The 15887-nt window shown below is 35.8% G+C and overlaps 2 protein-coding genes across 2 annotated transcripts; one reads left to right on the top strand and one right to left on the bottom strand.

The window, feature by feature from the left end:
* Positions 2124-3936, bottom strand: LOC109722758 (serine/arginine repetitive matrix protein 1-like). The gene has a single exon (XM_020250888.1). The coding sequence runs from the start codon at positions 3607-3609 to the stop codon at positions 2854-2856; it is 756 nt and encodes a 251-aa protein (XP_020106477.1). The 5' UTR covers positions 3610-3936; the 3' UTR covers positions 2124-2853.
* On the top strand, positions 14921-15852 carry LOC109722759. Its single transcript, XM_020250889.1, has one exon. It carries the CDS (start codon positions 15178-15180, stop codon positions 15598-15600), a length of 423 nt encoding a protein of 140 aa, XP_020106478.1. The 5' UTR covers positions 14921-15177; the 3' UTR covers positions 15601-15852.

Here is a 15887-nt window from a genome sequence, read left to right as displayed (position 1 = left end):
AGCTTTATCCCGTGCTTTTTTGTTCATGCGTAATGAGTTAATTGGTACGATAAATACTGTGAGCACCACGTAGGGCCCTTACGTGTACTGGACCAAACCACGTTGATCAACTAGTTTTAAACACGTGACGTGAATCGAATCAAGAGTTTGGAAAATGAGATCTCTCCCTAGTCCCTAGTCCTAGTTAACGAGATTATTCCAAATTTCCAACCCAACCACTATTATATTTACTACTATTTGTTTACTTAAGATTCCGTAACAAGTGCGTGACATATATAGAAGTGGATGAGGCCGAGTTCCGATCATAACTTTATGTAACTCAGTACAGCTACGTAATAACTATCAATACTCAAAATAGAAAGATTTTTAGTTTTCTGACATGATATAGAATTTGGTTCTCATCTTTTTTACGGTTTGGTATTATTCAATTCAGCCCTGTTTAAACCATTTTCGTCGATTTTCGCAATTGATTCATCTAGTTTTTTCAATTCTGATTTCATTCGATTTTTTTGCCGGATTTAGTCCATAAATTTCATAATCAATTACATCGTATTTTCGTATACCGGTACTAGATTTGCGCCACAAGTGGACGTACGTATTAAGAATATTAGCTTTTCGGGTTGGTTTGAGCCTAGCTTAGAGTGAAAATCAATACTAATATATGCACATATAAGTATAAGCTAAAATTAATACAAATAAGACACAATATAATTAAAGATTCTCATTTGTATTCAAACTTCATATATCTATATTTTATTCAATAAAATTTAATATTTAATAAATATAAATGTAATTTTAATATGAGATTTATAGTAAAATAATTAAAAAACATGATAGAAAATTATTCTATCTTACTATAAGTTATATTAAAGGTCTTCCTTATCTCTTATCTCTAAAGGGTGAAAACGATGTGGGATACAGTAGGATTTTTTAGGAAATCATATCACATCCATTTTTTTTAAATTTTCTTCAAACACATATTTGAATAAAAATAGATGTAGGATGCTAAATTTTGACATCCATAGTGGCATCCTTATCCTAACCCCTTTCAAGTTTCAACCCCTACTCGAGCCCCGCAACAATGAAGATTGAGTGAAGCGTAAAAGAGACTACGAGTATTCTGGCGTAGAGAACTTTTTTAATTCCGATGTCGCACTTGTTGCAAAAGTAAACGCCGGGGCACCACTGCAAACGGCGACACATATTTTTCTCCGTTTTCCAATGTCCTCGTGTTGCATACGTGACAGCGAGCGACACATTACTACACCAATTATGTTCTAGTTTAGTAGTACACTTCATTTATTTTTAGCCTCAAAACGTACGATCTCACCAAACACTGCATTCACCAACTGTTTCAACTAAGAATCAAATCTCAGCTCGAATCTCGATACTGTTTTCGAGTCAATGGTCCCGTCTCCTTATCTGTTATTGAAACTCCTATTTTCAGCTTGAGCGTCGCTAATAAGAGTTCTTCGGAATAATCGACCTTCCTTATTTGCAAAAAATTTAATGGTTGATATTTGATGTCCCAAATTCGAATTCTAGTCGATTCATATTTTCAACTAAGTTTATTTCTAATAAAATAAACGAAGCAGGTAGCGTGCTATTTATCTCTTAAAAAAAAGTTCTTCAGAATACAACTCTCGGCAATAGTAACCTCTTGACATATATAATGTAAAAAAAATTTTATTGGTATAATCACAGAGTCTAAGATAATATATAAATTTACTAACAGATTATTAATCGACAATAAATTTTTTATTGGAGCACATCCTAACATTTCTTTTTGATCAGCCTAAGCAGGTGATCTACTCTCTCCAATTATCCCATTATTTTCCGGACTTGAGCGTATTTGATAAATTTAAGAGCATTACTATATATATACACCAAAAAGTGAATATATAATATTGAACCTCACTCATCCAGAAATTAATTTTATCATACTAGTTTAATCACAATTCTATTTTATTTTAATTTATTGAATATATAAATTAGAAACACTTTTATCCCACAACTTAGGCTTTTAATTAGCACCAGTTATTTTGCATAATTTAATAATATCCCACTTAAGGATGTATGGATAACATTTCAAAAGTTAAATTGTATGGATAGTGACAGTTTTATACCAACAATGGGACTTGGTACCCGAACTAATGACTCATTTTTGCACTTTCACAAACCACAAAAATCTAAACATGAGCATTTTCTCTTTTGAAATTATCTTTTCACCACTGCTTGTGCACTCCGCTACAGACACACACACACACAAACAACAACAACAACAACAACAACAACAACAACAACAACACGATCAAATGCTTATTTTACACAAAAAAGTAGATATGTTGCTGTTTTGTGCACTCCACTACAAAAATAAGTCCACAGAAGGAAAAAAAAGATAAAACGATTATTTTACGCTGAAAAGTAATTAGATATTTATCGGTGAAATGGTACGGTAATATACCACAGTATATTTTCCACAAGGGAAAAAAAGAAATTAGTCTTAGAAAGAGAGGAAACTTTATTACCGAACCAAATCTAAATATCTCACAACTTTTCCGAGTGGAGAAACAACGCAGCCTACTTACTGCGTGCGGATTTCATGTTACGAACAAATAGATCGACTAGAATTTTTTCTCAAAAAAAAAAAAAAAAACAAATAGACTAGGATTAAGATTTAAAGAACTAGAACGACGCTCATAGAACACATTAACGAGTCACTAATTATTTTCACAATGTTCACTTTGAATATTTTGTTGTTGGGTGATTTTATTTATATACTTACCTCGGATCGAACCGGGGGGGTTCGTTTGGATCCGGGCTCGCTCAGCTCCCGTCGGATCCATCGAGGCGCTACGGCAAAGGGTAAGAGCCGGAGCGGCGTCGGCCGGGGCGGGGCACGCAGACGTTGGCGTCGGCGACGGAGCACGCGGCCTTGCACGACCCGTACAGATCCAGCACCCCGAACCGGTCCGCGATCGCCGCCACGATCGGCGCCGCGCGCCGCCACCGCCGCCGCGCCGCCTCCTCCGCGCCCCCCCAGAGCCGGTCGAGGTCGCCGCCGCTTTGGTCCCGGGCGCACTCCGCGAGCGCCGCGGTGAAGGGGTCGGCGGCCACCGGGGCGGCGGCGGCGGCGTCGGGGCGCTTCTTGGAGCGCGGCGTGCGGAGGACGGGGGGAGGGAGGGGGAGCGGGAGGGTCGGGGGGTGGATGCGGTTAGGGTTTTTGGGGATCCCGGGGCGGTGCTCCCATGAGAAGGGGATGGAGGAGTAGGAGCGGAGATCGGGGGAGAGGAAGCGGTGGTAGGGGGAAGGGGAGGCGAATGGGGGCGTCGCGACGGCGAGGGACGAAGGGGAGGAGGTAGAGAGGGAGGAGACCGAGCTCGAGGACGATCCGGCTCCGCGGAGGCGGCGGCGGCGGATCCGGCAGTGTTGCGCCGCCTCCTGCAGCGGCGGCGGCGGCGGCGGCGGCCGCTGAGGCTGAGCTGGGTCACGGTCGGCGAGAGCCCTAGGTTCCATTGTTGCCCCTACGATCGAGAGCAAGGTCGAATCGGGGAAAGAGGGGGAAATGCAGGGGAAGCGGAGCAGATCAGTAGAGGGATGGGGATTCATGGTTCGTACTCTTTTGTAGTGATGCGATGACTATGAGAGGTACTGACTCCGAGAACATTATTCTTCTTCGGAGTCGGGTCCCTATCTAAGCACTAGCAGTGGGGGGAGCTGGGAGAAGAAGCTGCTGTGACTGTGAGACACAAGCTAAACTATTTTATTGCACGCACCAGGTTCACCCTCCTTCCTAAAACCTCATCAAAACTTAGTTTAATTCAAAGATCCACATATTAAATACTATATAGTTTGATTAATTCTTTCATGGATTGCACAATATATCGTTTGCTTTTATATGCTATTCGTATAGCTTTGTAATCATACATCCTTTAAAGAATACTGATGTATAAATAGAGATCATGCGGAGATGCGCCGGATGCAGGAAAATGATTTGTGGTGTGGTGAGGGGTGCTGTTTAAGTTAGTTGATCGAGCAAAGAAAGCGACTGCAGAAGAGCAATACCTGAAGATGGTTCGGTTTCGGCGTTATCCAGCCGTGGGGTTTGGTTGATTCGATACACCGATCGAGACGGCCCCTTGTCAAAGTTGTGGAGGATTTGGCTCTTTTCATCGTTTGGGGGTTACGAAGGTAACAATATAAGCAAACCATTTTCCTTTTGTTTTTTTTCGGGTAAATTGCATTGTTATCCCTTGAACTTTTGGCGAAGTTTTATTTTACCCCTCGAACTCGTAAAATAGACATCTAACCCCCTAAACTCTAATATTTCGTTCATGTTACCCCTTCCGTCAGTTTTCCGTCAAGCTCCGTTAACCGGAAACTGACGGAAGGGGTAAAACGAATGAGAAATTAAAGTTTAGGGTGTTAGATGTCTATTTTAGAAGTTTGGGGGGTTAAGTGAAACTCGCCAAAAGTTCAGGAGGTAGTAGTGCAATTTACTCCGTAAGGAACTCTTGACTATAAATTATTTTATTATAATATGTTTTTTATGGATTGACTACTAATTTTCAAGTTAGTGATCATGCTTGATTTTGAATTTATATATATTTTTTATCCTAAAATAAATCATACCATAATTTATTCTACATTTTATTGTAATAAAATAAAAGTGAAAGAAATGAATTAGAGTGGCTTAAAGATAAAAAAAGAGTGATACTAACTACCTACGATATTCAAACACTCTACTATCCCAACGTACTCGCTAATATGGTTGATTTACAATAGGTGTCCTCACTCGGATATAGAAATTTTAATTCTCAGTTAATTTTCTGTAGTACTCGTTTGTCCCTTTTATCTTTAGAAGTATTGTTCTATAAAATACACTTAAATAAATTTTTTGTACTTCATTTCAGCCAATTAAAAATTTTTAATATAAAAATATAAAAATAATTTATAGTAAAAATTTGGGTAAATTGTATTGTTACTCCCTGAACTTTTGACGAGTTTCACTTAACCTCCCAGACTCCTAAAATAGACATCTAGCACCCTAAACTTTAATATTTCATTCGTTTTACCCCTTCCGTCAGTTTCCGGTTAACGGAGCTTGACGGAAAACTGACGAAAGGGGTAACATGAACGAAATATTATAGTTTAGGAAGTTAGATGTCCATTTTAGAAGTTCGAGGGGTAAAGTAAAACTTCGCCAAAAGTTAAGGGGTAACAATGCAATTTACCCGTTTTTTTTCCTTTCTCTTTCTGAGATGGTCCTATGCAGTACGCGCACATCTTTCTACTCACAAAGCATGAATTGAACTTGGGACCTAATGCCCGAAGAAGAGCTAAGTGCCCAGGTGATACAAATATTGGATATATTGATTGAATATGGCCAAGTTTCATTAATAAAGAGCGGCCATATTAAGCGTATGTTTGTTTTCGATCGTAAGTACTAGTAACTGGTATAATAAAACTAGAGTTTAAGTGCTGTTATAAGTTCACTATTTGGTTTGATAGAACTGGAACAAACAGTAAAACTAGAATTACTCTGTAAGGCTGCGTTTGATTGGAGGGATATCCTAGAACAAGACGGGATATCCCTCCAAACACAATGCATTTTGGAACAACCGGGTTGTTCCCGGAACAACCCGTTAAGCCGGGAACAATCCGGTAAGCTTGTTCTCCCTAAAACAAGCTGGACAAGAGATTTGGGCTTTTTTTTTTCTTTTTTTTCTTTTTTTTTTCTGGCCTTTTAATTTTTTATACTTTATTTTAATTAATTTCAAATAAATTAAATGAATACTCAAATTTAATAAATAAATATATTAATATAAATATTATTTTTATGATAATATATTTATACTTAAATTTTATTATATAATATAAATTAATTAAATTTGATATATATTTTATTTTATTAAGTTTTATCATTTATATTTTAATATTTAATTATATATATATTTTTTATTTGTATTAAAATTTATACTAATTATTAATTAAAAATATAGGGATATTGTTAGTATTATACTTTATTCATTAATATATTATGAATAAATTATAGAAAATAAATTATTACATAAAATAAATTATTATATATAATAAAATAATATATATTATTTTAAATTAGATTCTTACATAAAATATTATATTATAAATTACTATATGAAATAATTTTATAAATAATTTTATATAAAATATACTAATATAAATTAATTATTTTATTTTTAAAAATATATTTAGACGTTGTTCTAGACTTTTTATCCAAACACTATTAAGGATATCCTCTAGAATATCCTCGAATGCATCCAAACACAAATTTACAATTGTTCTATCTTGTACCGGAATATTCTCTGTTCTCGGGAACAACAAAAGTTGTTCTCCAAAATTTAGTTCTCCAACCAAACGCAGCCTTAGGGATTGTTTGGTTCATCCATTTTGGGTATGGAATGGGAATCGGTTTGATCAAATCCGGTTAATTTTGTTTGGTTCGCATGAATCGATTTGGGATTCCTATTCCGGACTGGAATGGGAATGACCCATTAGCCTTCAACTTGATTCCGGTCTTCTAGTCCGGATTGAGATTTCATTTCGAAAGCCCACTAGGTTCTCGAAGCCCATGTCACCATCTCACCCTCCTTCTCATCACCCCTTTCTCATCAAACAAAAAAAAAAAAACCTATCATCTCTCAAAACTCTATCCCTAACCCACATCAATAAAAGTTTTTAAAAATAAATTTAATTTTTTTTTTGGAAAACTTATTAGAGAATAGTATTATATTTTTCATAAATTTTAAATAATATAAATTTATATTTGAGAGTAAAATTAGTATTATAGTATTCTATAATTTTTTTAGTTTATACGAACCAAACAATCAAATGTGAATAACTCATTCCAATTCCCAATCCACAAATAAACCAAACATCTTGGAGGAGTTGGCCATTCCAATTACCATTCCAATTCATTTCCATTCCATTATCCATTTCAATTCCACCCTTGAACCAAACAAGCCCTTATTGTAGTGTATATCTTTCTTCCAACAATTAAATTTATATAATCATAATTGTTGGTTCATTGTTTACTTAAACACTTAAATTAATCTCTATAATTTTGTATGTATTGTACTCTTTTGGCAGTGTTTAGTCCGGGAATAAAGGGGGAATAAGTCCTTATTCTCCTTTTTGTTCCCAAACATTGTGTTTGGTAATCGAGAACAGGAGTTTTCGGATTTCCGAAATAAGCTGGTATAAGGCTGCAACTGCTGTTTCACCATTTTTCCTACAACAAACTTGCTCTCAGGTGGGAACAAGGTTAATTAAAATCTAAATTTAATTTAATTATAGTATTAGATCATTAATTAATCTAATTAATATATTTAAATTATTATTTATTATTTAAATAATAAAATAATTAATTAATTAATTATAATTAATTATTAATTATTTAATGTATTTATACATAAACTAATATTTATATTGATCAACTATTAATATTTTTATTAGTCTAATTAATTTTTTAGCTAGTTATCAAGCTAAAATAATTTACTTAGTAAATAAAAAGTTAAAGTATTTTTATAATTAATTAATTAATATATTTTTATTATCTTATACAATATTCATAGCTAATAAATTTATTAATTTATTAAATTATTTTTAAGTAATATTTTGATGTTAATTAATTAGATAAAATAATTTTAATTTAAAATTATAACTCTTTTTTTTTTTTTTCCAATCTAACCATCCAAACACTATTTACCTTATTCATAAAAACAATTCAATTTTCATTTAAATACAAAATTGGTCTAGTTCCTAGTTTTACCTAAACTTGTAACTATCCATAAAATAAACAGTTTTTACTTACACCCGAACCAAACGCAGCCTTAACAACTGTTGCTTTCTCTCTGGCCTTGTTCAGTAAATTCCTTCAGTAAGTAGCAAAATTTAGCTCTTTCAATTCCATCCTCTTAAATGGATTTTTAGAGACATTTGTGGTGTTCATAGTTCCTTTTCAGAGCAACAGCATTAATCACAATAATTTTAATGTGTGTCATGATTATCAACATTTGAGATGATTCCTTAATTTTCGAGGACTTGCCTAGGTTTGCTCCATTAATGTTATTAGGTGCATTGAGGACATAAATGGCAACAAATATCCTAACAAGAGGAAGCACGAGACAGTTGGAATTAATTTTTGTTTCCGTATTCCTGATTCTGCCGACTCACCTAAATTAGAAATGATCTGTTCGTTCAAACCGAAATTACTAACATTTTATGAACTATAGCCTAAAATCGGGTCACTAGAGATAAAAATTGAGCCAAATCGAATCAAAGCAACGATTAGTTCTGGTTTTTCAGTCTTACAGTTTTTTCTCGAAAACCTAGTTGTAGATAAATATGGCTGGCAGCGCATTGGACATGTTTTTATTCACAGCAACTACATAACGAACTTATGTTTTTGTTCCCTATGTAGCTTTTGTTTTTGTTTTTGTTTGCACTTTGTAACTGACGAGGCCTAGCTGCCTCAGCCTTGTAGCTTAGTTTATCTACTTATTGAATGAAGCAGTAGCACGCTATCTTTTCTCAGAAAAGAACACAAAAAACTCTATGGCGGGAGCTTATTTGAAGCTTTTGTGATTAAGTACATTTGTGGTGAATATGTTCTACCTGTTTATGCCTTGCTTCATTTAATTTGTAGAGCAGAGTGTAGATCTGAAGGAGCAATTGATACTGAAGATAAGGAATCATATACTCTTGAAAAGGTATGAATCATATTTTTTTTACAGTTTTGTTTGAAGAATTTATCTAAGTTTTGATCCATTTGATAGACGTTTAATCTCAACGAACAAAGGAGCTAATTGGACTCTCTGCTTCCAAACCTTTGCTCTGGTTGCAATTAATTTCACATAAAGAGGAATAAAGGGTTAAAACTAGGCCTTGGCATTTCTTGTTTACTGGCCTTTGCATTGAGACCAAATCAGTTCAGTTTTAACATTTTGCTTAGTTGCACAACTGTGTAGTGATCCCCAAAGGTTTGTGGTGTGTAACCTGTTTATTTGAGTAACAGTCGACTCGTGGATCTGAATTTACATGGGAAGAATATAAGTTAATTACCTGAAAGGATTTGAGCACTGGAGATGAGGGTGTTTAGAGAACTTATATTGAACTAGCTTGTTAGCGATTTCTCAGATATCTTCTGATCATATTGATTTCATGAGAGATTAATAAGCCAGTCACACTTGTAGTGGGTGTGAGATCTCTCTCATCTCCAATGTCTAGTCTATGTAGTATATTGCCATGCAGTTTTCCCATTTAATATGCAATTTGACCTGGATTATTATGAAAATGGTAGTCATAATGTCGTAAATAGGAGCCGTTATCCAGATCTATCATTTCATGAAACGTTAAAGGCATGAATTTGTATTATGCATACGTTTCTTTTGATCAGCTGTTGAAACATCCACATAATGGTACTGATCTTGTAGGAAAATTTTGTCGTATTCGAATAATTCGGTTCTACATTGGATTATGTAGGAATATTATAGGTGCATGAAACTGGTTTACAGTATTAATAATATACATACTTATATGAACTTGACCTAGTAAATACTAATCACTTATAACAAGTCAGTTTGATTATAAGGGAGGAGAACGGGTACAAACACTTGGTGAGAAAAGCCTTGTGAAGGGGAAGAGGGTAGTACTGAGGTCAGTTGCTGTATTAGAAATTTCAGAAAAAAGTTAGGAATGAAATTTTCCATAGAAGTAATGAGTTTTTCTCTTGGTTAGTGAGAAAATTTCATATTTGTGTCGTGATAGCAAATTTTAAATCATTGCACCAGTATATGTCTTAACGAGTGGTATTAAAGTTTCCACGAATATATATATATAGTCCAGCTATGGTACTTGTAAAAGCACCAAACACTTGGTGCTTGTAAGTTTTTTACCGTTAGATCTACTTCTCGGATCATTTTCAACCATTAGATTATACTATTCAACCAACCACCCACTCAACCCTAGGGGGTCCACATCATCCTAACCGCATATCTCTTAATCCAATGGCTAAAAATCTACAAGCACCAATAACTTGGTGCTTTTAAAAGCATAGGAGCTCTATAGAGAATTCTATATATATATATATGACCATGAAACAGCTAGTTGTCAAATAATTTTGTAGCTTTGTCCAAATTTCTGTTACAACAGAACACTGAACAAGTTAAGTGGAATAATTATTTAGCACCATACTAACTTCTTCAATCTGATCACATATCATTCTATGTAATTACAGTTGGAGCAATTCCTAATTTATAACTGATGCTGGTTGCTGAATATTAAAAATTGTAAAGGCTAAGGTTGCTGTGATAAGGCAGAAGATAGGATTCGAAGAACCAAGAAGTTTAAAATTTCTCACTAGAGCAAGAATTAAGGTTATATAACTTTCAGACTCCAGAAGTTAGAAGCTCCAACTTTGAAGTTTTCACTTCTTAGATAGTTTTCATAAATTCTGGCTTGTTTCTACTTACCCACATATATGAAGGGGGAAAAAAAAAAAGGAAAATCTGAAAACATCAGTCAACTATTAAACAATAAATGTAACGTAGGGTTCTTGTTATAAGCAAACTTCATCTGTTCATGTTGAGATCAACTAAAATTAATTACATATTTTCTTCCTTTCAGAGTGCTAACTAATATGAGAACAGAAAGCAGTTGATTCTAAGGTGAGTGCTTAATTGGCATGGATGCTGAGATCTGAACAACTGGGTTTCCATCGGAATTAGGTAGAAAACATTTGTCACAGAAATTAACTTGGCAACGAAGCAAGATGTGTCACTAGATTAGATTAAACATAAATCTCAGTTGAACCCAATTAGGTAACGAATAATTTGTTATTAAAAGATCCCATGCAAATCTCTGGTTATGTTCTTTAATCTGAATTAATGACCACAATCGTTTTTACCGCCTCTAATACTAAACGTAGTTGTAGTGCATGATAAAATTAATTGTATCAAGGAGTTTGGTAGCTAGGCTGCAGTATTTCTATTGATTGATTTATTTTGAAAGTGATAGTGAGACCAAAATAATTGAAGTATCATAAAAAATAAATTGTATGTTGGCCCTCCGTTCTGAGCTCCCATTGGTTGGACATTTATTAACCAGGTGAGGCAAAAAGGACTAATTTGGTTGAGGCCCTACCAACTGAAAGTGTGCTTTTAATTAAGCCCAAAAAATGCCAGTAAAATTTTTCTGGAGAATGTGCATCTCATGGTTTAATGAATTTGGTATCAATCATTTTCAACTCGCTTTTTCTTAGGAAATAATTGGAGGTACCTATGGTTGATTTTAGTTGATTTAACCAGTTAAATCTGTAATAAACCAAACCACCCCCCGAATTTTGTTTTGGATTTTACTTACAGAGATTGTCAGAAACTAAATTCAAACACAACAGTAAATTTTCTGGCTAATTGCATTTCGGAGAAACAAATGAGGGGGTCAGTGCCATCAATCTCTGCTGAAACTTTTATGCTTGCTCTGTGCATATTTTATGCCTTTTCAACCATTGTTTTATGTTTCAGCATTGGCACCATTGTTTTATGTTTCAGCATTGGCAGTTTCATTCATAGTAGGGGGAAAATTGGACATCTTACTAAGTCTTGGGCTCTTTTAGAGTTTTAGCTGCAAAATGACATGAACTTAATTCACTTTTTAACAGCAAAATACTCTTCCTAAAGATAGTATTCAAATGTCTTCTGGTGAGAACAACTGCCCATAAAGTAGGGAGTAGTTAGCTATATAGTTAATACAAACAAGAGACCCATTTAATCTACTCAAAATTAAACAGGATCAATATCTTTTCCTTAGATGGTCCTCCTTAGATGGTCCTTGAATTGCAGTTGGGATATCTGTATCTATCAATTTCACGAAGACTTTATAGAGATTTGCATATATTTTTGGTTCCAATGAAATGTTAGATGTGAATAAACATTGAATACTTTCCTGTCAAAAAATCATACTGAGGTATTAGAAATCAAGAGCACTGTATTATTTCTTGACCTGTCAAAAAAAAAAAAAAAGCACAAGTACAAACATGTTTTAATTAACCTCTTTGTAATCTTCAAGAAGATTTGGGTGAGATAGCTCTAGAAAGAGTGTATTTATATTTTACACAAGTACGAGCTGTCAAATGAGGATGAAAATTCAATATAATTACTCAAGTGAATGAAGAAAAGTGCAATTAGCGGCGGTACGGTAATTACACATTAAAATGTTGATTTAAAATAAAAATTTATACTATTATATAAGAGTTCGGCTATTATACTCTTATGAGTACGTACGATGATAGCGATTCCGAATCGACGATCTATATCGTTAAACATTATCTAAAACATTTAAAATTTTTATTAATCAAATTTAATAATTTTTCAACATAAGTTAAATTTTTGATAGAAAATTTTATTCACTGCCTAAATAAAGATCAATAACTCCGATTTTTAGGACGTCGCTCGATTTTGATTGTTTATTTTATACCCGATTGATAGATTTTATTATGATTTCGAAAAATTACGAAATTTATTTTTCTAGAAATTTCAAATACTATAGATCATATTTAACGAAGTGGATTGTCGATTCAGAAGCTCCATCATCGAAAACAACTTATGAGTACGAAGGACTCTATACTCATAAGAGTGTAGTGACCCTACTCATTATATAATGTGGAAATATTTGATTGGATGCTGTAAAAATATATAAACTCTGTGAGATTTGAAGACATTATATTTTAGGCAAAAAAACGAAAGTGTCTCAAAATAGACCCTTCGACAAATGCCCTCCTCAACCGAAGCTAGCACGGCCCAATAAAATATGAAAAACGGCCTGGTCCAATAATATCTTGGACTAAATACATGGGCCTGGGCGTGGAACCAATAGATGAGGTAAAAGGCCGTGATCGTAGTGGGCCGACCCGGCCCATTGTGTGCGATGCTTTTGGGCCGTGCTGGTGGGCTAGGTTCAAGATGGGGAAGGCTTTTTTCACTGAGAAAATCTCGCAATTGAATTGCACTAAACCCGGCCCGTTACAACCCGGCCCAGACCATTAACACCTTGCATGAAGAACCTTAAAATAAACCAAACTGACCAAAATTTAGAATAGCTCGTCAATTTGAGATAATTTGAAACTTAAAATAAACTGCAGCATCTGAGATGAAAAAAAAAAAGTGCCAGAAATTTCGAGATAGTTTAAGACCTGCCAAAGCAGGCATTCTAATGGTAAGACACCTGAATGCCGATATCAAGAATTAATGATTTGAGTTCCGAATAAGAAGATAGAATTATAAGGAGACTAAATTCTGATTCACTAAAAGCAGTCGACCAGAAATGTGATTACATGTCGCATCTCTCACGGAAAGTGCTTCTGATGTTCTACAGAGTTCTACATCTTAATCAGGAAACAACAAATTGTTCTCCGTCGCAATCTCAATTCATATTTGGGTCGACGATAATGAATATGTAAATCTCTGCCATTACCCCGACGTATAAATTCCGAGTTAGCTCTCTTTGGCACATCAAGTAGATTTTATGATTCTTCGGACCCTATCACTTCCACCGTGTTCGGAGGCACCAAACTGCGCAACAAAATCAATGAGAATAGATTAACACATTTCGATTCGAAGTTCGAACCCCGTGGGGTCAGTCTGATCTAGATCTGACTCGTTTCTTTTTTTAAAAAAAATTTAGCTCTTTGGATTTCTTTTGTCCATTCGTTTTTTTTTTTTTAAATCATTGGCGGCTTGATCTTGACAGTGAAAATGATACAGAAATTTTTAGTTCGATTGCGAGGTTGGTTTGAGTCGATTTCACTGCATTCAGATGGAGTCGGAAGAGACCAAATGTTGTGAGTTCCGATTATTCGTCCGACCACGCCTTCACCACCGCAGTAGAAGGTAAAGTCGTACTTTCATACCGTACGTAAAATTGGAGCTACTACTTACAAGCCGTGTGCTTCCAACTGCTTTCCGTGTTTGTTCTTGGAGTTAGGTCTCATCTAAACATCCGTATTCTAAACATCTGCATTCGCAATTTGACAAGAGAAGGAACTTCTCCGCCGGAGATCAGGCGAAAAACACACCGGAAGTTTTCAATTGAGGACCATCGGGCACGTCCACACGAAATGTGGGATCCACAGGGCACTGTGACCTCGTGGTTTTCATTAGCCACTCTTTGGTATGGTGGGCTCTGGTCTAATTGACTCACGCGCTAAGATAAGATAGAGAAATGAGAATCCACTAAATTTGGATTGTGCATGGGACCCACGCAGTATAATCGCCAATAGCAAGGCAACTGGTAGCCCAAAAAATAAGCATAAATCTTACATTTATATCATCTAAAGATCAAATTTTGTATACTAATGTTATCGTGCTATATTATTTGCCATTTTGATAGTCAAAATGGAAAAATAATTCATACTCTGTACTTTAATACTGAAGATGACATAATTAATCTTTCAATTATTGAAACGTAATGTATTAGAAGAGTAATGCCATCCTTACAAGAAACTTATCCAGTTATCCTAACACTTTTATTATATTCATAGGCTTGAATTTGCAAAAGTGTTTGTAACATGCCATTCTTTAGTGAAATAATAATAATAATAATAATAAATAAGGACTTGACATGTAAAATTAAAGTTCATTTTCCTTTGCAATGGAAGAATTTTATAGATAAAAATGAAGTATACCACTTTTGTAGATTCCAGAGTATTATATTTATATATTACTAATGTATTAACATAAATAATGTATAGATTTATTATTAATTTATGCTTACAGTTAGAACCATAATATAAATTTATCGATTCATCGATAATAACATCAAAAATATTCTACGGCGGATCCAAAGAATTTTTGTGATAAGTGAACGAACATAAGTGGGCATTGATGTACTTATAAAGATGACTATTTTTATATATTATTAATATGTTGGTATTTTTATGTATGAATAGATTTACCACTGTTACTGTATCAAAACCCATTATTATCTCTTATTCCAAAGAATTTTCCTTTCCTGGTGTTTTACGACACGGATATAAATATTCTGCTATAAATGAGGAGAGAGGGGGGTGAAGTGGTCCGTCCATGTTGGGGTTGTGGGGGTTGAAAAAGAAACGAGGGGGGAGTGGGGCGGGGGAGTTATGGCATGGGAGGAGGGGAGAGCATTAGCAGCAATAAAGGCAGGAGCTTTGGGATGGGGTGGTGGTGGTGGCGGCGACGGAGGATGTCTCCGGCGAGCGGCGGAGGGAGGCGGCGGAGGAGGGCGGCGGCGGCGGCGTCGGCGGCGGTGATCTGCTGCTCCCCGGTGCTCCTACCGCTCCTCTGCCTCTGCCTCCCCTTCCTCTGCGTCGCCGCCGCGTGCCTCCGCGTGGGGCGGCCGGCGGCGGCGGCGGAGGAGAGCGGCGGCGGCGGCGGCGGCGCCTTTTTGGGGCGGTGCGAGGAAGGGGAGGGGGAGGAGGAGGAGGGGCGGCTGCTGCAGAGGTACTTGGAGGACCAGCTAGGGCTCGTCGGGGCCCTGTGGGATTGCGACGAGAGCGCGGGAGTAGTAGGAGGAGGAGATCGTTTTTAGAGAGAGAGAGAGGAGGAATCGGAGATAAGAGTTCGCGAAGTGAATTACGTTTTATCTGTTTAAGTTTTGATTGTGTTTGAATGAATGATACAGGTAAGAGAGTTTACCATTTTTCTCTTCTTGTGTTTGTTAATGGTGGTGAGAGCAGGGCAAGGGAGGAGAAATAGAGGGTGTAAGTGAATAAATTAATTGGACTTAAAAACGGATTTCCCACAAAACATGTGAAAAGAAGCTTCCTAGCCAATTGATGAAGTGTATCTCTCTGTGTTTTACCTGCGTCCGTGTCT

Source organism: Ananas comosus, linkage group 17, assembly GCF_001540865.1.
Source record: "Ananas comosus cultivar F153 linkage group 17, ASM154086v1, whole genome shotgun sequence".
Lineage (NCBI taxonomy): Eukaryota > Viridiplantae > Streptophyta > Magnoliopsida > Poales > Bromeliaceae > Ananas > Ananas comosus.
The sequence above is the reverse complement of the archived record's forward strand: the minus strand, read 5'-3'. Positions and strand labels throughout refer to the sequence as shown.